The sequence below is a fragment of the Giraffa tippelskirchi genome, chromosome 12 (genome assembly GCF_054371585.1).
Source record: "Giraffa tippelskirchi isolate mGirTip1 chromosome 12, T2T-mGirTip1v1.2.pri, whole genome shotgun sequence".
Taxonomy (NCBI): Eukaryota; Metazoa; Chordata; class Mammalia; order Artiodactyla; family Giraffidae; genus Giraffa; species Giraffa tippelskirchi.
The window spans coordinates 71,152,644-71,177,970 of record NC_137286.1 but is presented as its reverse complement, the minus strand read 5'-3'; the positions used below and the strand labels follow the sequence as shown (position 1 = coordinate 71,177,970).

Here is a 25,327-nt window from a genome sequence, read left to right as displayed (position 1 = left end):
CACCCGCCAACAAAGCCTGGGTTCAAGGCAAGCAGGCCCTGTTCATCCCTCCCCCCGATCCTGACCACAATTTCATCTTTTCTTTCTGCATTCCTTCCTATATTCTTGGTGTCCCCAATCAATGACTCTCAGTGAAATGACTGAAGGAGTTTTTTTCGGACTCTCCACCTACTGTAAGACTCCATTGGAGAGTTCTCATTTTTATGTCATTTGAACTAGCCTTTGATAGCTGAAAGGACGGTGTACGTCCTTTCAAGATATCATGTGCCAAACGAAGCCCTTTTGGCAAATGCCATCATTATCTCCAGGCAGGCATTGCTGTTTGAAGGGTGACATCTCAGCCAGAAGGCAGAGGCTGAGCTCCTCTTGTTGCACCAGCTCCCAAAAGAAGCCAAGAAAGGGAGCTGGAACAACAAACCACCCCAACGCCCAGGAAAGCGTTCTTCACGACAGAAGGCTAGCAAATGACCCAACAACCTTGTGGCCCAGAACCCCTCTAGAAAAATCACTGTTCCATACAAAAGAGAAACACATGGGAAGTTCCAAGGAGAGGCAATGCCCATGGCCAGTGTACTTTAGAGACGGCCTGACCGCTCCGGGGAAGACACGCACCGACGGAACCCCTTGGGTAACAGCAGTGAGAGTCCTCACCGTCGTAAGGGTTTCCTCTGGGGACAACCTGCCCTGGGCACCACATGAGGGAGCAGACCGGCTTCTCTTCCTCTGCCCCCACACCACTCACTCATGAAGGCAGCTCAGGTGTTCTCATGCCCTGCCTGCCTGCCTGCCTGCCTGGCTCATCCGTGAGCTGTGACCACCTCCAGGGCAGGACTCCACCTTCTCCTCTCTGTGTACCGTGAATCTGCACACAGTGGGCTTTCAGAACCTTAGGAGACTTGAGCCATTCCCACTCGAGCCAGAACCCTCCCCAGGAAGGAAGACAGCTGTGGAGTCATTTTGGCCCCAGCACTGGTTCCCAAACCCTGGCGGCTCCTACAGCCTCTACGGTGTGAAGAGGGAGGTCCCTTTTGACAGAGCTTTCCGGCTGTCAGATCGCAGCTTTTGTTTCACTGTCAGCTGTGTCTCTGCCGTTGCAGCCAGGTGGGCCACGCTGCTCCAAAGGAGCTCACAAGCTGAGTTGCAAGGGAGGTATTGAGAGGACAGGGATGGCTACAACGTGCTGCAAACTGAGTGAGGGTCCCCACAATCCTCAGCAAAGGTCTGTGGTGTGCAAGTGGGGAGTAGAGGGCCCCCAAGTTCCAAAGGAAGGGAGGTACTCGGGAGATAAAGCCCTTGGCTGCTGTGGTAGCAGCTGCAGATGGCAGCTCGTCCACAGTGCACTTCGAATGAGGTCATATGAGCGGGACTCTGGAAATGGCTCCGAAATCCAGAGAAAGGGGTCAGGGTATGTGGGAATCCGGCGGGGGTGGGGGGTGGATGAAGGAAGGTGTCCTTCCTCTCTCCAGTGCAATTTGGTTTGGTGAGTCTCAAAGCTACCAGATGGCACTTCCCAAGTCAGGCCCCCGCAGGAATCAGGGTGGGCTGCGTGCCTCGGCCCCTGCCACAGGGACAAGCCACACCAGTGGCCTCCCTGAGCTCAAATGGCCGGATCTGGGGGTTCCGTCTGGGTGCACACCTCCTTGCTGTGGCCAAGTTCCCCCCTTCTCTGAGCACCAGCTTCATCATCCTCTCGAATGAGGACATCGATTGCTACCTTGGCACGTTACTCTCTTCATCCTGTGAAGACTCATTAGGCTTATCCTACAATTACTAGCTGGCCCGAAGAGATATCTCCTGAATCCAGATTAAGCTGGAGTCTCCCAGGCTCATCTGGCATGTCTTCCCTGAAGTCTGCCAAAACCCACACCCTTGCATTTCCAGGGACTCCCCTTAGCCGGCTGGGCAGAAAACCCAGCATGGTTCAAACAAGCTGACAAACAAGCGGGAGAGGACTCACGGGCAGACGGCCTCCGTCAGGTCTCGGGTGGAGCTCTGGGACCACAGCAGCAACGGGCCATCCCAGCCCCTGGGCTCAGCAGCGCCCTCATTCTCAGGCCGGCGGCTCTGCCCTGAGGGGAGCAGGAAGGTCACCAACTGCCGCAGGCGGACCTCAAGCCCCTCCCACTGCTGGAGCCTGACCTCCCCCGGCCCCACCCCTTCCCCTACCCCAGCAGGACGAGAGCTCGTCTTCCCCTGGCTTCCAACGTGAGGCCCGGCCCTGGGCCCCGATTGGGCACTGCCCCAGTCCGGAGCCAATCACAGTGGCCAGGGAGGTGGAACGCACCGATTGGCCAGGGCCAGGTCATGTGACCATGCTCCCCAGGAAACTCAAATATTACCAAGATTCCCTAACAAACCAATGAACAAAATTATCCAGTAAAGGCAAACCGTACTTTTTAATGAGGCCGATGTCACAGAAAAAAAAAAAAAATGCTTCACAATGAACTGCTCAAGGAAGCTACTAAATAAACTTTCAGAAAAGTTAAGTAGTTTTTTTTTTTTTTTTAATAGGGTGACGGAGAGCTATACCTTTCCCATCTATGTGAATTTAGGTTTAAACTAGATTTCCCTTGGCTATTATATACGACAAAAAAACCCCACATCACCCCCTTTCACTCCCCCCACCCCCCAAAAGTGTTTTAGTCTATTGAGTTTTTGTGTCCTCAGTTGTGTCTGATTCACGGCAACTCACGAACTCTACACAGCCAGGCTCTTCCGTCCATGGAATTCAGGGCAATTTTTTTCTGTCACAGTAAATGCCCACCCTGGGTGATCCAAAGGCAAGGGCTCAGAGGCTCCTGAGAGTCTAACTCCTTTCAGCCGAGCACAGAGCTGGCTCCTCACTGGGATGCCTGTGGCCTGGGGCTCCCAGAGGGGAGAGCAGCACTCGCCCCACCGTGTGGTCACTGCTGGAAGTGCAGGCTGCTCCTCACTCCCCCTTGACAGTGTCCCTGAGGGCAGAACAGTGGGAATCTACTCAAGGTGGAAATGCAAACTCCCATGCAACCAAACTTCCCACAAGGTCTCCAAAACCACTCAGGAACAGGGAATTGGAAACTGCAGGGCATGACATGAATGGAGATGGAGACTTGACACCTTACACCGAGTTCACTTCCAGTTATCCCTAGACAAAGTTTCCATGAAAACTTGTCACAAATCTAGAAGAACAATGAGCAGAAACCGGACACGTGCTTTGAGTCTTCACACACAAAACTAAAAGGCAGTCCACAAAACAACCCAGAGAATACAGTGGACTTTGCAAAATCAAAGATATCTACTGTGGGAAAGACCTCATTACAAAAGCAAAAGACAGGTCATACATCGCGAGACGAATGAGTGGAAACACAAAGCTTCTCAAGGATGTGTCTCCAAACAGACAAAGAACACCAACACAACAAGCCTGTGAAAACTAGGGAAAGGTCTGAAGGGACACCAGACTGAGGAAGACACACACAGAGTATCCCGGATGATGTCCAGCACGGAGGGCCTGAAGAAACAACAGTCTAGTTGCACTCCCTCAGGCCTGTGTGACCCTGGATGAGGCCTCTGTTTCCCGGTGGCTCTGAGAGATGGACAGGGAGGAAGGGGAAGAGAAATCACTTGCATTTCTAATACTCACAGTAAAGTCTTCCAATGAGAAGGGAATTATCACCCCCACTGACAATGCCATGCACTGAAGTGATACCCACGAGTCCATCTAACCCAGAAGGGAAGGAAGGACCTGTTCTCACAAAACGGCGAGAGATGGAAGAAGGAAGATCAAGCCCACACCAATCACTGGAAAGAGAAGCTGTGCTCAGGGCTTGAAAGAATTCCTATTGGGAAAATGATGTCACAGCCCCACAAGGCAATCCACAGCTTGGATGCTATTCCTCCCAAAATGCCAATGCATTGTCGCACCGAACAAAGAACTGCAAAAGGGGTTACGGAAACAGAAAAGAGCCTAAATTGTCAATACAATCCGACGAAAAAGCCCCGATACGGACATCCAAGGTTGTGTGAAAGGAAATTAGACGACCAAACTAGGATCCTCAGGAGCGTATCGGAGAAGGCGATGGCGACCCACGCCAGTACTCTTGCCTGGAAAATGCCCTGGACGGAGGAGCCTGGTAGGCTGCAGGCCATGGGGTCGCGCAGAGTCAGACACGACTGAAGTGACTTAGCCGCAGCGGCAGCAGCAGGACAGTATGCTATTGGGAATACAACAACACACACAGATCCAGATCGATGGAATAAAGTTGAGGGTCCAGAAACAAACCCCGGCATCCATGGTCAACTCATCTCTGACACAGAAGGGGAGAATATCCAAATGGGAACAAGAAAGCCTCTTCAATAAATGGCCATGGGAAAACCAGACAGCTACATCTGAAGAACGCTATTGGTTTTGATCTCACACCACCTCAATATCGGGGAAAAACCTCACCCTAAAGACTGATGTCATGAGATAGCTAGAAAGAAGCGTAGGTCAAAGGCTCCTTAACATCAGAGTCTCCTTGCCATTTGCTGGGCGGAGGTAGAAATGGGTCTCTTCAAGTAAGGGAAAGAGGGAAACGAAGTACACCAATGGGTTTCCATCCAATGGAACCTCTTCACAACAGAGAAGCTAAGCATTCACAGATGCAAAAGATAGGAAACGGAACATGAGAGACTCCTTGCAAGTGGTGTATCTGAGAAGGGGTTCATATGGAAAGAGACGAAGAATGCACAGCACTCAGATTCCAAGAAACACCACCACCACCCTTGACCCTTCCCCCATGACCAACTCCGACCTAAAGCCTTTCTCTCCCTCTAACCCATCCCTAAAACATAACCCTCATCTAATCATATACATGTGCATTCCTAGCATCCATCCATCCACACACGAGAGAGAAAGAGGAAGACACAGACTGAATCGAGAAAGGAAAAGAGAGGGACACAGCCAGAGAGAGACACGGAACCAAAGAGAGGAAAGGAGTCGATGGTCCAGACTTTTCATCAATCTGTCTCGAAGGTAGAAGCAATGACAGCGCCCATCCACCCCAGAAGGGGGAAAAGGACGGAAGGTTTGGAGAGGAAAAGACAAGAACGCAGGGAGCCATTAGAAGCTCAGCCACCCGCAGAAGCCGAGCTGGGACACTTGAACAGAATCTCAATGGAAACAGAGGACCAGAAAGTTGGCTACTCTTTTCTATAAGAGAGGGAGACCTTCGAGTCTTCCTTTCGGGCCTCCAACTTGGATGTGGGGTCTCAAAACAGTCAGGAGGGGCAGTGCCTTTTCCTGGGTACCACGGTGCATCCAGGCCTCGTTCTGCCCCATTCTGTGCTGTGTCAGCCCTGGATGGAGTCTTTCTTTCTGAAGTCTCAGCACACAAGCTCCACGTGATATCGGCCCCAGGTGGAGAGGCATGGAGCTGCTCGTAGGCCGACAGACCTAGGAAACAGATGGGAGAATGACCCCCACTCTGCAGATGGAGAGACTGGGGAAACCCTGAGGGGCATATGCTTGTCCAGGGCCACACCACTTATGAGAAGAAGGAGCCTGGTCTGAGAGCAGCGGGGTCCTCGGAGCTCAGGCCCTGGCTGCACCCAGGCCTCCCCAGGGCTGTGGGCTGGGCTGTGTGGCTGTCAATGTGCCTGCACATGGCCTAAGGGGGGTGGTCGAGCAGTCAGAAACCCAGAGATTCCCTTGGGAAGTTTTGGGGAAGGGACCTCAGCACGAACCCCAGGAAATGATGTCACCTGCCGGCAACAGAACCCAACAGAACCCGCAACCCGGGTATCCAGGCCTCCAGAGCGGAGAGGAGCCCCCAGCCAGATCTCTTGCTGCCAGGATGTTCTGCTGTTTGCCCCTGCCCAGAGGCCGGGGCCTCAGGAGAGCTCACAGGCAGTGTGCGTGGGCACCCTGTCGACGTTGGCTCAGGGCACCCCCGAGAGGCCTCTGGCCCTCTGCCCGGAGAAACAGAAAGGTAACACGGGGAGCCCCAGGCCGGGCCAGGCCACCTCTCCCATGCCACCCGGAAACACCGGGTCCTTTGCCTGTGTGTGTGGATGCGGGTTTCTCGGGGTGTGTCTCCCTCAAGGAAGTCCAGGCGGATGTGGGGTCAGAAGCCTGCGGACAAGTTGTGTCCACACCCCAGGGGAGATCAGGCTGGCTGGGATGGGAACAGTGCGGGCAGGGCCGGCCGCCCAGGCTGACCTCACACCCTCAGGTGGGTCTCTTTCCTCCCGGGTGGGGATCTGAGCAGACACACGTCTCTGACCCTTCTGGGAAGAGAAGTTCGAGCAGGCAGAAGCAGCGGCTCCACTGGCCAGGCCCAGCTCGGAAAACTCCCAGCACGGCTGGCTGACGGTCACTGTCGTTGCAGAGCTTCCCACGTGATGAGGCCGAGGACGGGGACACCCCGTCCACCTCCCGGAGGGAGGGGTCGGAGCACCAACCCCCCGCCCGTGAGGCCCAGTGCAGGCTCCAGGTGAGCGTGCCCACGGAGGCATCAGCCCCACCGGGGGCGAAGCGGAGGCGGGGAAGGCCTGCTGCCGAGACACCGCCCAGGATACACCCGGCGGCCCAGTCTGAGGCTGCCACGGAGCTCAGCACACCCGGCTCCGACCCAGAGTCCCGAGAACCCCGGCCTCTGAGGCAGCAGGAGGACCTGGAGCCCAGCACGCCAGAGCACAGAGGTAAGGACGCTGGGGCTGGTGCACGGGAGTGTGTGGGGAGGGGGTGCTGAGCTACACAGGGACGAGTCCCCGAAAGATGCTGCTGGGCCTGCAGCAAGCGCTGGCCTCACACCCCCACCCCCATCTTGCACACTTCAGTCCCAAAAGACATCCAACCCTGGGTATTCTTTCGGAATCTCTTGGAAGCTTTCTGTCCCGGGATACGCACATGCCAAGGCTGGTCTGTGGGCAAACTTTGCTTCTCCCCCAGCTCTAGCACTGGCCTCCAACTGGAACCAGGCTCCACTTCCCAGACCTGTGCCTACAGAGGTGGTGGCTCCAGGTGCAGGACCCAGGGATCCACCGAGGGCAGATGGAGAACCGAGCCTTGCCCTCGCAGAGACACCAGGCCAGCTGGGTACTGGCCAGCACACTGGGCAGATCGGATTTCCGTGCCTGCAGGACCCCCAGCCCCAGGCACTGATGTCCCACCCCCTCAGCCAGAACCTCCACCTCCACGTGCACCTGTACCTGCTCGGGCTTTGGCAGGAGAACCCGAGGCAGAGGAGGAGTCACCGCCTCAGCAGGGAGAGCCTGCCCTGGCTCCCGCGCAACACCCAGACGCCGACGATGACTCACCCGCCCCTGCAGGAAGAACGAGCCCCCGCTCTGGACAGAGACCCAGAGCCCTTGCCGGAAACACCATGTCCAGGGGAGCGGTCGGCTCTGCCGCCTCCATCCCTGTCTGCTCACCGTGGACGCCGGCAACTCGGTCTGCCCCCAGGGGACATGGAGTTCCTTTCCCCTGAGCTGCTTTGCATTTGGTTTGTTTCTACCTTTCTGGTGATGTTTTACTTTTTGTATGGTTTCGTCTATTTTTGTTGGTTAAGTTGGGATTAGTAAACTTTTTCATCATTGTTGCAATTTGGGACACTGTTGTGTAACTCTGGTGATACTGTGTTACCATCACCACTCTGTAGTTTCAGACCCGTTCGATCTTTATGCCCCACCCGCCAACAAAGCCTGGGTTCAAGGCAAGCAGGCCCTGTTCATCCCTCCCCCCGATCCTGACCACAATTTCATCTTTTCTTTCTGCATTCCTTCCTATATTCTTGGTGTCCCCAATCAATGACTCTCAGTGAAATGACTGAAGGAGTTTTTTTCGGACTCTCCACCTACTGTAAGACTCCATTGGAGAGTTCTCATTTTTATGTCATTTGAACTAGCCTTTGATAGCTGAAAGGACGGTGTACGTCCTTTCAAGATATCATGTGCCAAACGAAGCCCTTTTGGCAAATGCCATCATTATCTCCAGGCAGGCATTGCTGTTTGAAGGGTGACATCTCAGCCAGAAGGCAGAGGCTGAGCTCCTCTTGTTGCACCAGCTCCCAAAAGAAGCCAAGAAAGGGAGCTGGAACAACAAACCACCCCAACGCCCAGGAAAGCGTTCTTCACGACAGAAGGCTAGCAAATGACCCAACAACCTTGTGGCCCAGAACCCCTCTAGAAAAATCACTGTTCCATACAAAAGAGAAACACATGGGAAGTTCCAAGGAGAGGCAATGCCCATGGCCAGTGTACTTTAGAGACGGCCTGACCGCTCCGGGGAAGACACGCACCGACGGAACCCCTTGGGTAACAGCAGTGAGAGTCCTCACCGTCGTAAGGGTTTCCTCTGGGGACAACCTGCCCTGGGCACCACATGAGGGAGCAGACCGGCTTCTCTTCCTCTGCCCCCACACCACTCACTCATGAAGGCAGCTCAGGTGTTCTCATGCCCTGCCTGCCTGCCTGCCTGCCTGGCTCATCCGTGAGCTGTGACCACCTCCAGGGCAGGACTCCACCTTCTCCTCTCTGTGTACCGTGAATCTGCACACAGTGGGCTTTCAGAACCTTAGGAGACTTGAGCCATTCCCACTCGAGCCAGAACCCTCCCCAGGAAGGAAGACAGCTGTGGAGTCATTTTGGCCCCAGCACTGGTTCCCAAACCCTGGCGGCTCCTACAGCCTCTACGGTGTGAAGAGGGAGGTCCCTTTTGACAGAGCTTTCCGGCTGTCAGATCGAAGCTTTTGTTTCACTGTCAGCTGTGTCTCTGCCGTTGCAGCCAGGTGGGCCACGCTGCTCCAAAGGAGCTCACAAGCTGAGTTGCAAGGGAGGTATTGAGAGGACAGGGATGGCTACAACGTGCTGCAAACTGAGTGAGGGTCCCCACAATCCTCAGCAAAGGTCTGTGGTGTGCAAGTGGGGAGTAGAGGGCCCCCAAGTTCCAAAGGAAGGGAGGTACTCGGGAGCTAAAGCCCTTGGCTGCTGTGGTAGCAGCTGCAGATGGCAGCTCGTCCACAGTGCACTTCGAATGAGGTCATATGAGCGGGACTCTGGAAATGGCTCCGAAATCCAGAGAAAGGGGTCAGGGTATGTGGGAATCCGGCGGGGGTGGGGGGTGGATGAAGGAAGGTGTCCTTCCTCTCTCCAGTGCAATTTGGTTTGGTGAGTCTCAAAGCTACCAGATGGCACTTCCCAAGTCAGGCCCCCGCAGGAATCAGGGTGGGCTGCGTGCCTCGGCCCCTGCCACAGGGACAAGCCACACCAGTGGCCTCCCTGAGCTCAAATGGCCGGATCTGGGGGTTCCGTCTGGGTGCACACCTCCTTGCTGTGGCCAAGTTCCCCCCTTCTCTGAGCACCAGCTTCATCATCCTCTCGAATGAGGACATCGATTGCTACCTTGGCACGTTACTCTCTTCATCCTGTGAAGACTCATTAGGCTTATCCTACAATTACTAGCTGGCCCGAAGAGATATCTCCTGAATCCAGATTAAGCTGGAGTCTCCCAGGCTCATCTGGCATGTCTTCCCTGAAGTCTGCCAAAACCCACACCCTTGCATTTCCAGGGACTCCCCTTAGCCGGCTGGGCAGAAAACCCAGCATGGTTCAAACAAGCTGACAAACAAGCGGGAGAGGACTCACGGGCAGACGGCCTCCGTCAGGTCTCGGGTGGAGCTCTGGGACCACAGCAGCAACGGGCCATCCCAGCCCCTGGGCTCAGCAGCGCCCTCATTCTCAGGCCGGCGGCTCTGCCCTGAGGGGAGCAGGAAGGTCACCAACTGCCGCAGGCGGACCTCAAGCCCCTCCCACTGCTGGAGCCTGACCTCCCCCGGCCCCACCCCTTCCCCTACCCCAGCAGGACGAGAGCTCGTCTTCCCCTGGCTTCCAACGTGAGGCCCGGCCCTGGGCCCCGATTGGGCACTGCCCCAGTCCGGAGCCAATCACAGTGGCCAGGGAGGTGGAACGCACCGATTGGCCAGGGCCAGGTCATGTGACCATGCTCCCCAGGAAACTCAAATATTACCAAGATTCCCTAACAAACCAATGAACAAAATTATCCAGTAAAGGCAAACCGTACTTTTTAATGAGGCCGATGTCACAGAAAAAAAAAAAAATGCTTCACAATGAACTGCTCAAGGAAGCTACTAAATAAACTTTCAGAAAAGTTAAGTAGTTTTTTTTTTTTTTTTAATAGGGTGACGGAGAGCTATACCTTTCCCATCTATGTGAATTTAGGTTTAAACTAGATTTCCCTTGGCTATTATATACGACAAAAAAACCCCACATCACCCCCTTTCACTCCCCCCACCCCCCAAAAGTGTTTTAGTCTATTGAGTTTTTGTGTCCTCAGTTGTGTCTGATTCACGGCAACTCACGAACTCTACACAGCCAGGCTCTTCCGTCCATGGAATTCAGGGCAATTTTTTTCTGTCACAGTAAATGCCCACCCTGGGTGATCCAAAGGCAAGGGCTCAGAGGCTCCTGAGAGTCTAACTCCTTTCAGCCGAGCACAGAGCTGGCTCCTCACTGGGATGCCTGTGGCCTGGGGCTCCCAGAGGGGAGAGCAGCACTCGCCCCACCGTGTGGTCACTGCTGGAAGTGCAGGCTGCTCCTCACTCCCCCTTGACAGTGTCCCTGAGGGCAGAACAGTGGGAATCTACTCAAGGTGGAAATGCAAACTCCCATGCAACCAAACTTCCCACAAGGTCTCCAAAACCACTCAGGAACAGGGAATTGGAAACTGCAGGGCATGACATGAATGGAGATGGAGACTTGACACCTTACACCGAGTTCACTTCCAGTTATCCCTAGACAAAGTTTCCATGAAAACTTGTCACAAATCTAGAAGAACAATGAGCAGAAACCGGACACGTGCTTTGAGTCTTCACACACAAAACTAAAAGGCAGTCCACAAAACAACCCAGAGAATACAGTGGACTTTGCAAAATCAAAGATATCTACTGTGGGAAAGACCTCATTACAAAAGCAAAAGACAGGTCATACATCGCGAGACGAATGAGTGGAAACACAAAGCTTCTCAAGGATGTGTCTCCAAACAGACAAAGAACACCAACACAACAAGCCTGTGAAAACTAGGGAAAGGTCTGAAGGGACACCAGACTGAGGAAGACACACACAGAGTATCCCGGATGATGTCCAGCACGGAGGGCCTGAAGAAACAACAGTCTAGTTGCACTCCCTCAGGCCTGTGTGACCCTGGATGAGGCCTCTGTTTCCCGGTGGCTCTGAGAGATGGACAGGGAGGAAGGGGAAGAGAAATCACTTGCATTTCTAATACTCACAGCAAAGTCTTCCAATGAGAAGGGAATTATCACCCCCACTGACAATGCCATGCACTGAAGTGATACCCACGAGTCCATCTAACCCAGAAGGGAAGGAAGGACCTGTTCTCACAAAACGGCGAGAGATGGAAGAAGGAAGATCAAGCCCACACCAATCACTGGAAAGAGAAGCTGTGCTCAGGGCTTGAAAGAATTCCTATTGGGAAAATGATGTCACAGCCCCACAAGGCAATCCACAGCTTGGATGCTATTCCTCCCAAAATGCCAATGCATTGTCGCACCGAACAAAGAACTGCAAAAGGGGTTACGGAAACAGAAAAGAGCCTAAATTGTCAATACAATCCGACGAAAAAGCCCCGATACGGACATCCAAGGTTGTGTGAAAGGAAATTAGACGACCAAACTAGGATCCTCAGGAGCGTATCGGAGAAGGCGATGGCGACCCACGCCAGTACTCTTGCCTGGAAAATGCCCTGGACGGAGGAGCCTGGTAGGCTGCAGGCCATGGGATCGCGCAGAGTCAGACACGACTGAAGTGACTTAGCCGCAGCGGCAGCAGCAGGACAGTATGCTATTGGGAATACAACAACACACACAGATCCAGATCGATGGAATAAAGTTGAGGGTCCAGAAACAAACCCCGGCATCCATGGTCAACTCATCTCTGACACAGAAGGGGAGAATATCCAAATGGGAACAAGAAAGCCTCTTCAATAAATGGCCATGGGAAAACCAGACAGCTACATCTGAAGAACGCTATTGGTTTTGATCTCACACCACCTCAATATCGGGGAAAAACCTCACCCTAAAGACTGATGTCATGAGATAGCTAGAAAGAAGCGTAGGTCAAAGGCTCCTTAACATCAGAGTCTCCTTGCCATTTGCTGGGCGGAGGTAGAAATGGGTCTCTTCAAGTAAGGGAAAGAGGGAAACGAAGTACACCAATGGGTTTCCATCCAATGGAACCTCTTCACAACAGAGAAGCTAAGCATTCACAGATGCAAAAGATAGGAAACGGAACATGAGAGACTCCTTGCAAGTGGTGTATCTGAGAAGGGGTTCATATGGAAAGAGACGAAGAATGCACAGCACTCAGATTCCAAGAAACACCACCACCACCCTTGACCCTTCCCCCATGACCAACTCCGACCTAAAGCCTTTCTCTCCCTCTAACCCATCCCTAAAACATAACCCTCATCTAATCATATACATGTGCATTCCTAGCATCCATCCATCCACACACGAGAGAGAAAGAGGAAGACACAGACTGAATCGAGAAAGGAAAAGAGAGGGACACAGCCAGAGAGAGACACGGAACCAAAGAGAGGAAAGGAGTCGATGGTCCAGACTTTTCATCAATCTGTCTCGAAGGTAGAAGCAATGACAGCGCCCATCCACCCCAGAAGGGGGAAAAGGACGGAAGGTTTGGAGAGGAAAAGACAAGAACGCAGGGAGCCATTAGAAGCTCAGCCACCCGCAGAAGCCGAGCTGGGACACTTGAACAGAATCTCAATGGAAACAGAGGACCAGAAAGTTGGCTACTCTTTTCTATAAGAGAGGGAGACCTTCGAGTCTTCCTTTCGGGCCTCCAACTTGGATGTGGGGTCTCAAAACAGTCAGGAGGGGCAGTGCCTTTTCCTGGGTACCACGGTGCATCCAGGCCTCGTTCTGCCCCATTCTGTGCTGTGTCAGCCCTGGATGGAGTCTTTCTTTCTGAAGTCTCAGCACACAAGCTCCACGTGATATCGGCCCCAGGTGGAGAGGCATGGAGCTGCTCGTAGGCCGACAGACCTAGGAAACAGATGGGAGAATGACCCCCACTCTGCAGATGGAGAGACTGGGGAAACCCTGAGGGGCATATGCTTGTCCAGGGCCACACCACTTATGAGAAGAAGGAGCCTGGTCTGAGAGCAGCGGGGTCCTCGGAGCTCAGGCCCTGGCTGCACCCAGGCCTCCCCAGGGCTGTGGGCTGGGCTGTGTGGCTGTCAATGTGCCTGCACATGGCCTAAGGGGGGTGGTCGAGCAGTCAGAAACCCAGAGATTCCCTTGGGAAGTTTTGGGGAAGGGACCTCAGCACGAACCCCAGGAAATGATGTCACCTGCCGGCAACAGAACCCAACAGAACCCGCAACCCGGGTATCCAGGCCTCCAGAGCGGAGAGGAGCCCCCAGCCAGATCTCTTGCTGCCAGGATGTTCTGCTGTTTGCCCCTGCCCAGAGGCCGGGGCCTCAGGAGAGCTCACAGGCAGTGTGCGTGGGCACCCTGTCGACGTTGGCTCAGGGCACCCCCGAGAGGCCTCTGGCCCTCTGCCCGGAGAAACAGAAAGGTAACACGGGGAGCCCCAGGCCGGGCCAGGCCACCTCTCCCATGCCACCCGGAAACACCGGGTCCTTTGCCTGTGTGTGTGGATGCGGGTTTCTCGGGGTGTGTCTCCCTCAAGGAAGTCCAGGCGGATGTGGGGTCAGAAGCCTGCGGACAAGTTGTGTCCACACCCCAGGGGAGATCAGGCTGGCTGGGATGGGAACAGTGCGGGCAGGGCCGGCCGCCCAGGCTGACCTCACACCCTCAGGTGGGTCTCTTTCCTCCCGGGTGGGGATCTGAGCAGACACACGTCTCTGACCCTTCTGGGAAGAGAAGTTCGAGCAGGCAGAAGCAGCGGCTCCACTGGCCAGGCCCAGCTCGGAAAACTCCCAGCACGGCTGGCTGACGGTCACTGTCGTTGCAGAGCTTCCCACGTGATGAGGCCGAGGACGGGGACACCCCGTCCACCTCCCGGAGGGAGGGGTCGGAGCACCAACCCCCCGCCCGTGAGGCCCAGTGCAGGCTCCAGGTGAGCGTGCCCACGGAGGCATCAGCCCCACCGGGGGCGAAGCGGAGGCGGGGAAGGCCTGCTGCCGAGACACCGCCCAGGATACACCCGGCGGCCCAGTCTGAGGCTGCCACGGAGCTCAGCACACCCGGCTCCGACCCAGAGTCCCGAGAACCCCGGCCTCTGAGGCAGCAGGAGGACCTGGAGCCCAGCACGCCAGAGCACAGAGGTAAGGACGCTGGGGCTGGTGCACGGGAGTGTGTGGGGAGGGGGTGCTGAGCTACACAGGGACGAGTCCCCGAAAGATGCTGCTGGGCCTGCAGCAAGCGCTGGCCTCACACCCCCACCCCCATCTTGCACACTTCAGTCCCAAAAGACATCCAACCCTGGGTATTCTTTCGGAATCTCTTGGAAGCTTTCTGTCCCGGGATACGCACATGCCAAGGCTGGTCTGTGGGCAAACTTTGCTTCTCCCCCAGCTCTAGCACTGGCCTCCAACTGGAACCAGGCTCCACTTCCCAGACCTGTGCCTACAGAGGTGGTGGCTCCAGGTGCAGGACCCAGGGATCCACCGAGGGCAGATGGAGAACCGAGCCTTGCCCTCGCAGAGACACCAGGCCAGCTGGGTACTGGCCAGCACACCGGGCAGATCGGATTTCCGTGCCTGCAGGACCCCCAGCCCCAGGCACTGATGTCCCACCCCCTCAGCCAGAACCTCCACCTCCACGTGCACCTGTACCTGCTCGGGCTTTGGCAGGAGAACCCGAGGCAGAGGAGGAGTCACCGCCTCAGCAGGGAGAGCCTGCCCTGGCTCCCGCGCAACACCCAGACGCCGACGATGACTCACCCGCCCCTGCAGGAAGAACGAGCCCCCGCTCTGGACAGAGACCCAGAGCCCTTGCCGGAAACACCATGTCCAGGGGAGCGGTCGGCTCTGCCGCCTCCATCCCTGTCTGCTCACCGTGGACGCCGGCAACTCGGTCTGCCCCCAGGGGACATGGAGTTCCTTTCCCCTGAGCTGCTTTGCATTTGGTTTGTTTCTACCTTTCTGGTGATGTTTTACTTTTTGTATGGTTTCGTCTATTTTTGTTGGTTAAGTTGGGATTAGTAAACTTTTTCATCATTGTTGCAATTTGGGACACTGTTGTGTAACTCTGGTGATACTGTGTTACCATCACCACTCTGTAGTTTCAGACCCGTTCGATCTTTATGCCCCACCCGCCAACAAAGCCTGGGTTCAAGGCAAGCAGGCCCTGTTCATCCCTCCCCCCGATCCTGACCACAATTTCATCTTTTCTTTCTGCATTCCTTCCTATATTCTTGGTGTCCCCAATCAATGACTCTCAGTGAAATGACTGAAGGAGTTTTTTTCGGACTCTCCACCTACTGTAAGACTCCATTGGAGAGTTCTCATTTTTATGTCATTTGAACTAGCCTTTGATAGCTGAAAGGACGGTGTACGTCCTTTCAAGATATCATGTGCCAAACGAAGCCCTTTTGGCAAATGCCATCATTATCTCCAGGCAGGCATTGCTGTTTGAAGGGTGACATCTCAGCCAGAAGGCAGAGGCTGAGCTCCTCTTGTTGCACCAGCTCCCAAAAGAAGCCAAGAAAGGGAGCTGGAACAACAAACCACCCCAACGCCCAGGAAAGCGTTCTTCACGACAGAAGGCTAGCAAATGACCCAACAACCTTGTGGCCCAGAACCCCTCTAGAAAAATCACTGTTCCATACAAAAGAGAAACACATGGGAAGTTCCAAGGAGAGGCAATGCCCATGGCCAGTGTACTTTAGAGACGGCCTGACCGCTCCGGGGAAGACACGCACCGACGGAACCCCTTGGGTAACAGCAGTGAGAGTCCTCACCGTCGTAAGGGTTTCCTCTGGGGACAACCTGCCCTGGGCACCACATGAGGGAGCAGACCGGCTTCTCTTCCTCTGCCCCCACACCACTCACTCATGAAGGCAGCTCAGGTGTTCTCATGCCCTGCCTGCCTGCCTGCCTGCCTGGCTCATCCGTGAGCTGTGACCACCTCCAGGGCAGGACTCCACCTTCTCCTCTCTGTGTACCGTGAATCTGCACACAGTGGGCTTTCAGAACCTTAGGAGACTTGAGCCATTCCCACTCGAGCCAGAACCCTCCCCAGGAAGGAAGACAGCTGTGGAGTCATTTTGGCCCCAGCACTGGTTCCCAAACCCTGGCGGCTCCTACAGCCTCTACGGTGTGAAGAGGGAGGTCCCTTTTGACAGAGCTTTCCGGCTGTCAGATCGAAGCTTTTGTTTCACTGTCAGCTGTGTCTCTGCCGTTGCAGCCAGGTGGGCCACGCTGCTCCAAAGGAGCTCACAAGCTGAGTTGCAAGGGAGGTATTGAGAGGACAGGGATGGCTACAACGTGCTGCAAACTGAGTGAGGGTCCCCACAATCCTCAGCAAAGGTCTGTGGTGTGCAAGTGGGGAGTAGAGGGCCCCCAAGTTCCAAAGGAAGGGAGGTACTCGGGAGATAAAGCCCTTGGCTGCTGTGGTAGCAGCTGCAGATGGCAGCTCGTCCACAGTGCACTTCGAATGAGGTCATATGAGCGGGACTCTGGAAATGGCTCCGAAATCCAGAGAAAGGGGTCAGGGTATGTGGGAATCCGGCGGGGGTGGGGGGTGGATGAAGGAAGGTGTCCTTCCTCTCTCCAGTGCAATTTGGTTTGGTGAGTCTCAAAGCTACCAGATGGCACTTCCCAAGTCAGGCCCCCGCAGGAATCAGGGTGGGCTGCGTGCCTCGGCCCCTGCCACAGGGACAAGCCACACCAGTGGCCTCCCTGAGCTCAAATGGCCGGATCTGGGGGTTCCGTCTGGGTGCACACCTCCTTGCTGTGGCCAAGTTCCCCCCTTCTCTGAGCACCAGCTTCATCATCCTCTCGAATGAGGACATCGATTGCTACCTTGGCACGTTACTCTCTTCATCCTGTGAAGACTCATTAGGCTTATCCTACAATTACTAGCTGGCCCGAAGAGATATCTCCTGAATCCAGATTAAGCTGGAGTCTCCCAGGCTCATCTGGCATGTCTTCCCTGAAGTCTGCCAAAACCCACACCCTTGCAATTCCAGGGACTCCCCTTAGCCGGCTGGGCAGAAAACCCAGCATGGTTCAAACAAGCTGACAAACAAGCGGGAGAGGACTCACGGGCAGACGGCCTCCGTCAGGTCTCGGGGGGAGCTCTGGGACCACAGCAGCAACGGGCCATCCCAGCCCCTGGGCTCAGCAGCGCCCTCATTCTCAGGCCGGCGGCTCTGCCCTGAGGGGAGCAGGAAGGTCACCAACTGCCGCAGGCGGACCTCAAGCCCCTCCCACTGCTGGAGCCTGACCTCCCCCGGCCCCACCCCTTCCCCTACCCCAGCAGGACGAGAGCTCGTCTTCCCCTGGCTTCCAACGTGAGGCCCGGCCCTGGGCCCCGATTGGGCACTGCCCCAGTCCGGAGCCAATCACAGTGGCCAGGGAGGTGGAACGCACCGATTGGCCAGGGCCAGGTCATGTGACCATGCTCCCCAGGAAACTCAAATATTACCAAGATTCCCTAACAAACCAATGAACAAAATTATCCAGTAAAGGCAAACCGTACTTTTTAATGAGGCCTATGTCACAGAAAAAAAAAAAAAATGCTTCACAATGAACTGCTCAAGGAAGCTACTAAATAAACTTTCAGAAAAGTTAAGTAGTTTTTTTTTTTTTTTTAATAGGGTGACGGAGAGCTATACCTTTCCCATCTATGTGAATTTAGGTTTAAACTAGATTTCCCTTGGCTATTATATACGACAAAAAAACCCCACATCACCCCCTTTCACTCCCCCCACCCCCCAAAAGTGTTTTAGTCTATTGAGTTTTTGTGTCCTCAGTTGTGTCTGATTCACGGCAACTCACGAACTCTACACAGCCAGGCTCTTCCGTCCATGGAATTCAGGGCAATTTTTTTCTGTCACAGTAAATGCCCACCCTGGGTGATCCAAAGGCAAGGGCTCAGAGGCTCCTGAGAGTCTAACTCCTTTCAGCCGAGCACAGAGCTGGCTCCTCACTGGGATGCCTGTGGCCTGGGGCTCCCAGAGGGGAGAGCAGCACTCGCCCCACCGTGTGGTCACTGCTGGAAGTGCAGGCTGCTCCTCACTCCCCCTTGACAGTGTCCCTGAGGGCAGAACAGTGGGAATCTACTCAAGGTGGAAATGCAAACTCCCATGCAACCAAACTTCCCACAAGGTCTCCAAAACCACTCAGGAACAGGGAATTGGAAACTGCAGGGCATGACATGAATGGAGATGGAGACTTGACACCTTACACCGAGTTCACTTCCAGTTATCCCTAGACAAAGTTTCCATGAAAACTTGTCACAAATCTAGAAGAACAATGAGCAGAAACCGGACACGTGCTTTGAGTCTTCACACACAAAACTAAAAGGCAGTCCACAAAACAACCCAGAGAATACAGTGGACTTTGCAAAATCAAAGATATCTACTGTGGGAAAGACCTCATTACAAAAGCAAAAGACAGGTCATACATCGCGAGACGAATGAGTGGAAACACAAAGCTTCTCAAGGATGTGTCTCCAAACAGACAAAGAACACCAACACAACAAGCCTGTGAAAACTAGGGAAAGGTCTGAAGGGACACCAGACTGAGGAAGACACACACAGAGTATCCCGGATGATGTCCAGCACGGAGGGCCTGAAGAAACAACAGTCTAGTTGCACTCCCTCAGGCCTGTGTGACCCTGGATGAGGCCTCTGTTTCCCGGTGGCTCTGAGAGATGGACAGGGAGGAAGGGGAAGAGAAATCACTTGCATTTCTAATACTCACAGCAAAGTCTTCCAATGAGAAGGGAATTATCACCCCCACTGACAATGCCATGCACTGAAGTGATACCCACGAGTCCATCTAACCCAGAAGGGAAGGAAGGACCTGTTCTCACAAAACGGCGAGAGATGGAAGAAGGAAGATCAAGCCCACACCAATCACTGGAAAGAGAAGCTGTGCTCAGGGCTTGAAAGAATTCCTATTGGGAAAATGATGTCACAGCCCCACAAGGCAATCCACAGCTTGGATGCTATTCCTCCCAAAATGCCAATGCATTGTCGCACCGAACAAAGAACTGCAAAAGGGGTTACGGAAACAGAAAAGAGCCTAAATTGTCAATACAATCCGACGAAAAAGCCCCGATACGGACATCCAAGGTTGTGTGAAAGGAAATTAGACGACCAAACTAGGATCCTCAGGAGCGTATCGGAGAAGGCGATGGCGACCCACGCCAGTACTCTTGCCTGGAAAATGCCCTGGACGGAGGAGCCTGGTAGGCTGCAGGCCATGGGGTCGCGCAGAGTCAGACACGACTGAAGTGACTTAGCCGCAGCGGCAGCAGCAGGACAGTATGCTATTGGGAATACAACAACACACACAGATCCAGATCGATGGAATAAAGTTGAGGGTCCAGAAACAAACCCCGGCATCCATGGTCAACTCATCTCTGACACAGAAGGGGAGAATATCCAAATGGGAACAAGAAAGCCTCTTCAATAAATGGCCATGGGAAAACCAGACAGCTACATCTGAAGAACGCTATTGGTTTTGATCTCACACCACCTCAATATCGGGGAAAAACCTCACCCTAAAGACTGATGTCATGAGATAGCTAGAAAGAAGCGTAGGTCAAAGGCTCCTTAACATCAGAGTCTCCTTGCCATTTGCTGGGCGGAGGTAGAAATGGGTCTCTTCAAGTAAGGGAAAGAGGGAAACGAAGTACACCAATGGGTTTCCATCCAATGGAACCTCTTCACAACAGAGAAGCTAAGCATTCACAGATGCAAAAGATAGGAAACGGAACATGAGAGACTCCTTGCAAGTGGTGTATCTGAGAAGGGGTTCATATGGAAAGAGACGAAGAATGCACAGCACTCAGATTCCAAGAAACACCACCACCACCCTTGACCCTTCCCCCATGACCAACTCCGACCTAAAGCCTTTCTCTCCCTCTAACCCATCCCTAAAACATAACCCTCATCTAATCATATACATGTGCATTCCTAGCATCCATCCATCCACACACGAGAGAGAAAGAGGAAGACACAGACTGAATCGAGAAAGGAAAAGAGAGGGACACAGCCAGAGAGAGACACGGAACCAAAGAGAGGAAAGGAGTCGATGGTCCAGACTTTTCATCAATCTGTCTCGAAGGTAGAAGCAATGACAGCGCCCATCCACCCCAGAAGGGGGAAAAGGACGGAAGGTTTGGAGAGGAAAAGACAAGAACGCAGGGAGCCATTAGAAGCTCAGCCACCCGCAGAAGCCGAGCTGGGACACTTGAACAGAATCTCAATGGAAACAGAGGACCAGAAAGTTGGCTACTCTTTTCTATAAGAGAGGGAGACCTTCGAGTCTTCCTTTCGGGCCTCCAACTTGGATGTGGGGTCTCAAAACAGTCAGGAGGGGCAGTGCCTTTTCCTGGGTACCACGGTGCATCCAGGCCTCGTTCTGCCCCATTCTGTGCTGTGTCAGCCCTGGATGGAGTCTTTCTTTCTGAAGTCTCAGCACACAAGCTCCACGTGATATCGGCCCCAGGTGGAGAGGCATGGAGCTGCTCGTAGGCCGACAGACCTAGGAAACAGATGGGAGAATGACCCCCACTCTGCAGATGGAGAGACTGGGGAAACCCTGAGGGGCATATGCTTGTCCAGGGCCACACCACTTATGAGAAGAAGGAGCCTGGTCTGAGAGCAGCGGGGTCCTCGGAGCTCAGGCCCTGGCTGCACCCAGGCCTCCCCAGGGCTGTGGGCTGGGCTGTGTGGCTGTCAATGTGCCTGCACATGGCCTAAGGGGGGTGGTCGAGCAGTCAGAAACCCAGAGATTCCCTTGGGAAGTTTTGGGGAAGGGACCTCAGCACGAACCCCAGGAAATGATGTCACCTGCCGGCAACAGAACCCAACAGAACCCGCAACCCGGGTATCCAGGCCTCCAGAGCGGAGAGGAGCCCCCAGCCAGATCTCTTGCTGCCAGGATGTTCTGCTGTTTGCCCCTGCCCAGAGGCCGGGGCCTCAGGAGAGCTCACAGGCAGTGTGCGTGGGCACCCTGTCGACGTTGGCTCAGGGCACCCCCGAGAGGCCTCTGGCCCTCTGCCCGGAGAAACAGAAAGGTAACACGGGGAGCCCCAGGCCGGGCCAGGCCACCTCTCCCATGCCACCCGGAAACACCGGGTCCTTTGCCTGTGTGTGTGGATGCGGGTTTCTCGGGGTGTGTCTCCCTCAAGGAAGTCCAGGCGGATGTGGGGTCAGAAGCCTGCGGACAAGTTGTGTCCACACCCCAGGGGAGATCAGGCTGGCTGGGATGGGAACAGTGCGGGCAGGGCCGGCCGCCCAGGCTGACCTCACACCCTCAGGTGGGTCTCTTTCCTCCCGGGTGGGGATCTGAGCAGACACACGTCTCTGACCCTTCTGGGAAGAGAAGTTCGAGCAGGCAGAAGCAGCGGCTCCACTGGCCAGGCCCAGCTCGGAAAACTCCCAGCACGGCTGGCTGACGGTCACTGTCGTTGCAGAGCTTCCCACGTGATGAGGCCGAGGACGGGGACACCCCGTCCACCTCCCGGAGGGAGGGGTCGGAGCACCAACCCCCCGCCCGTGAGGCCCAGTGCAGGCTCCAGGTGAGCGTGCCCACGGAGGCATCAGCCCCACCGGGGGCGAAGCGGAGGCGGGGAAGGCCTGCTGCCGAGACACCGCCCAGGATACACCCGGCGGCCCAGTCTGAGGCTGCCACGGAGCTCAGCACACCCGGCTCCGACCCAGAGTCCCGAGAACCCCGGCCTCTGAGGCAGCAGGAGGACCTGGAGCCCAGCACGCCAGAGCACAGAGGTAAGGACGCTGGGGCTGGTGCACGGGAGTGTGTGGGGAGGGGGTGCTGAGCTACACAGGGACGAGTCCCCGAAAGATGCTGCTGGGCCTGCAGCAAGCGCTGGCCTCACACCCCCACCCCCATCTTGCACACTTCAGTCCCAAAAGACATCCAACCCTGGGTATTCTTTCGGAATCTCTTGGAAGCTTTCTGTCCCGGGATACGCACATGCCAAGGCTGGTCTGTGGGCAAACTTTGCTTCTCCCCCAGCTCTAGCACTGGCCTCCAACTGGAACCAGGCTCCACTTCCCAGACCTGTGCCTACAGAGGTGGTGGCTCCAGGTGCAGGACCCAGGGATCCACCGAGGGCAGATGGAGAACCGAGCCTTGCCCTCGCAGAGACACCAGGCCAGCTGGGTACTGGCCAGCACACCGGGCAGATCGGATTTCCGTGCCTGCAGGACCCCCAGCCCCAGGCACTGATGTCCCACCCCCTCAGCCAGAACCTCCACCTCCACGTGCACCTGTACCTGCTCGGGCTTTGGCAGGAGAACCCGAGGCAGAGGAGGAGTCACCGCCTCGGCAGGGAGAGCCTGCCCTGGCTCCCGCGCAACACCCAGACGCCGACGATGACTCACCCGCCCCTGCAGGAAGAACGAGCCCCCGCTCTGGACAGAGACCCAGAGCCCTTGCCGGAAACACCATGTCCAGGGGAGCGGTCGGCTCTGCAGCCTCCATCCCTGTCTGCTCACCGTGGACGCCGGCAACTCGGTCTGCCCCCAGGGGACATGGAGTTCCTTTCCCCTGAGCTGCTTTGCATTTGGTTTGTTTCTACCTTTCTGGTAATGTTTTACTTTTTGTATGGTTTCGTCTATTTTTGTTGGTTAAGTTGGGATTAGTAAACTTTTTCATCATTGTTGCAATTTGGGACACTGTTGTGTAACTCTGGTGATACTGTGTTACCATCACCACTCTGTAGTTTCAGACCCGTTCGATCTTTATGCCCCACCCGCCAACAAAGCCTGGGTTCAAGGCAAGCAGGCCCTGTTCATCCCTCCCCCCGATCCTGACCACAATTTCATCTTTTCTTTCTGCATTCCTTCCTATATTCTTGGTGTCCCCAATCAATGACTCTCAGTGAGATGACTGAAGGAGTTTTTTTCGGACTCTCCACCTACTGTAAGACTCCATTGGAGAGTTCTCATTTTTATGTCATTTGAACTAGCCTTTGATAGCTGAAAGGACGGTGTACGTCCTTTCAAGATATCATGTGCCAAACGAAGCCCTTTTGGCAAATGCCATCATTATCTCCAGGCAGGCATTGCAGTTTGAAGGGTGACATCTCAGCCAGAAGGCAGAGGCTGAGCTCCTCTTGTTGCACCAGCTCCCAAAAGAAGCCAAGAAAGGGAGCTGGAACAACAAACCACCCCAACGCCCAGGAAAGCGTTCTTCACGACAGAAGGCTAGCAAATGACCCAACAACCTTGTGGCCCAGAACCCCTCTAGAAAAATCACTGTTCCATACAAAAGAGAAACACATGGGAAATTCCAAGGAGAGGCAATGCCCATGGCCAGTGTACTTTAGAGACGGCCTGACCGCTCCGGGGAAGACACGCACCGACGGAACCCCTTGGGAAACAGCAGTGAGAGTCCTCACCGTCGTAAGGGTTTCCTCTGGGGACAACCTGCCCTGGGCACCACATGAGGGAGCAGACCGGCTTCTCTTCCTCTGCCCCCACACCACTCACTCATGAAGGCATCCCAGGTGTTCTCATGCCCTGCCTGCCTGCCTGCCTGCCTGGCTCATCCGTGAGCTGTGACCACCTCCAGGGCAGGACTCCACCTTCTCCTCTCTGTGTACCGTGAATCTGCACACAGTGGGCTTTCAGAACCTTAGGAGACTTGAGCCATTCCCACTCGAGCCAGAACCCTCCCCAGGAAGGAAAACAGCTGTGGAGTCATTTTGGCCACAGCACTGGTTCCCAAACCCTGGCGGCTCCTACAGCCTCTACGGTGTGAAGAGGGAGGTCCCTTTTGACAGAGCTTTCCGGCTGTCAGATCGAAGCTGTTGTTTCACTGTCAGCTGTGTCTCTGCCGTTGCAGCCAGGTGGGCCACGCTGCTCCAAAGGAGCTCACAAGCTGAGTTGCAAGGGAGGTATTGAGAGGACAGGGATGGCTACAACGTGCTGCAAACTGAGTGAGGGTCCCCACAATCCTCAGCAAAGGTCTGTGGTGTGCAAGTGGGGAGTAGAGGGCCCCCAAGTTCCAAAGGAAGGGAGGTACTCGGGAGATAAAGCCCTTGGCTGCTGTGGTAGCAGCTGCAGATGGCAGCTCGTCCACAGTGCACTTCGAATGAGGTCATATGAGCGGGACTCTGGAAATGGCTCCGAAATCCAGAGAAAGGGGTCAGGGTATGTGGGAATCCGGCGGGGGTGGGGGGTGGATGAAGGAAGGTGTCCTTCCTCTCTCCAGTGCAATTTGGTTTGGTGAGTCTCAAAGCTACCAGATGGCACTTCCCAAGTCAGGCCCCCGCAGGAATCAGGGTGGGCTGCGTGCCTCGGCCCCTGCCACAGGGACAAGCCACACCAGTGGCCTCCCTGAGCTCAAATGGCCGGATCTGGGGGTTCCGTCTGGGTGCACACCTCCTTGCTGTGGCCAAGTTCCCCCCTTCTCTGAGCACCAGCTTCATCATCCTCTCGAATGAGGACATCGATTGCTACCTTGGCACGTTACTCTCTTCATCCTGTGAAGACTCATTAGGCTTATCCTACAATTACTAGCTGGCCCGAAGAGATATCTCCTGAATCCAGATTAAGCTGGAGTCTCCCAGGCTCATCTGGCATGTCTTCCCTGAAGTCTGCCAAAACCCACACCCTTGCATTTCCAGGGACTCCCCTTAGCCGGCTGGGCAGAAAACCCAGCATGGTTCAAACAAGCTGACAAACAAGCGGGAGAGGACTCACGGGCAGACGGCCTCCCTCAGGTCTCGGGTGGAGCTCTGGGACCACAGCAGCAACGGGCCATCCCAGCCCCTGGGCTCAGCAGCGCCCTCATTCTCAGGCCGGCGGCTCTGCCCTGAGGGGAGCAGGAAGGTCACCAACTGCCGCAGGCGGACCTCAAGCCCCTCCCACTGCTGGAGCCTGACCTCCCCCGGCCCCACCCCTTCCCCTACCCCAGCAGGACGAGAGCTCGTCTTCCCCTGGCTTCCAACGTGAGGCCCGGCCCTGGGCCCCGATTGGGCACTGCCCCAGTCCGGAGCCAATCACAGTGGCCAGGGAGGTGGAACGCACCGATTGGCCAGGGCCAGGTCATGTGACCATGCTCCCCAGGAAACTCAAATATTACCAAGATTCCCTAACAAACCAATGAACAAAATTATCCAGTAAAGGCAAACCGTACTTTTTA

At 55.1% G+C, this 25,327-nt stretch overlaps 2 protein-coding genes and 1 long non-coding RNA gene across 3 annotated transcripts in view; 2 read left to right on the top strand and 1 right to left on the bottom strand.

The window, feature by feature from the left end:
* The window catches only part of LOC145529707 (uncharacterized), a 1,704,434-nt gene that overhangs the window by 968,653 nt on the left and 710,454 nt on the right, over nucleotides 1-25,327 (bottom strand). The window contains exons 91-94 of the long non-coding RNA XR_014071296.1: nucleotides 24,886-24,997; nucleotides 17,243-17,354; nucleotides 9,601-9,712; nucleotides 1,958-2,069 (exon numbers count right to left, since the gene is read on the bottom strand). This is a non-coding gene — a long non-coding RNA (uncharacterized LOC145529707). The remainder of the gene's footprint in view (nucleotides 1-1,957; nucleotides 2,070-9,600; nucleotides 9,713-17,242; nucleotides 17,355-24,885; nucleotides 24,998-25,327) is intronic.
* LOC145529620 (uncharacterized) lies at nucleotides 5,753-7,560 on the top strand. The gene is made up of 3 exons (XM_081550213.1): nucleotides 5,753-5,945; nucleotides 6,345-6,657; nucleotides 6,908-7,560. The coding sequence occupies exons 1-3, from the start codon at nucleotides 5,811-5,813 to the stop codon at nucleotides 7,534-7,536; spliced, it is 1,077 nt and encodes a 358-aa protein (XP_081406339.1). The 5' UTR covers nucleotides 5,753-5,810; the 3' UTR covers nucleotides 7,537-7,560.
* LOC145529584 (uncharacterized) lies at nucleotides 13,395-15,202 on the top strand. The gene is made up of 3 exons (XM_081550170.1): nucleotides 13,395-13,587; nucleotides 13,987-14,299; nucleotides 14,550-15,202. Exons 1-3 carry the CDS (start codon nucleotides 13,453-13,455, stop codon nucleotides 15,176-15,178), a joined length of 1,077 nt encoding a protein of 358 aa, XP_081406296.1. The 5' UTR covers nucleotides 13,395-13,452; the 3' UTR covers nucleotides 15,179-15,202.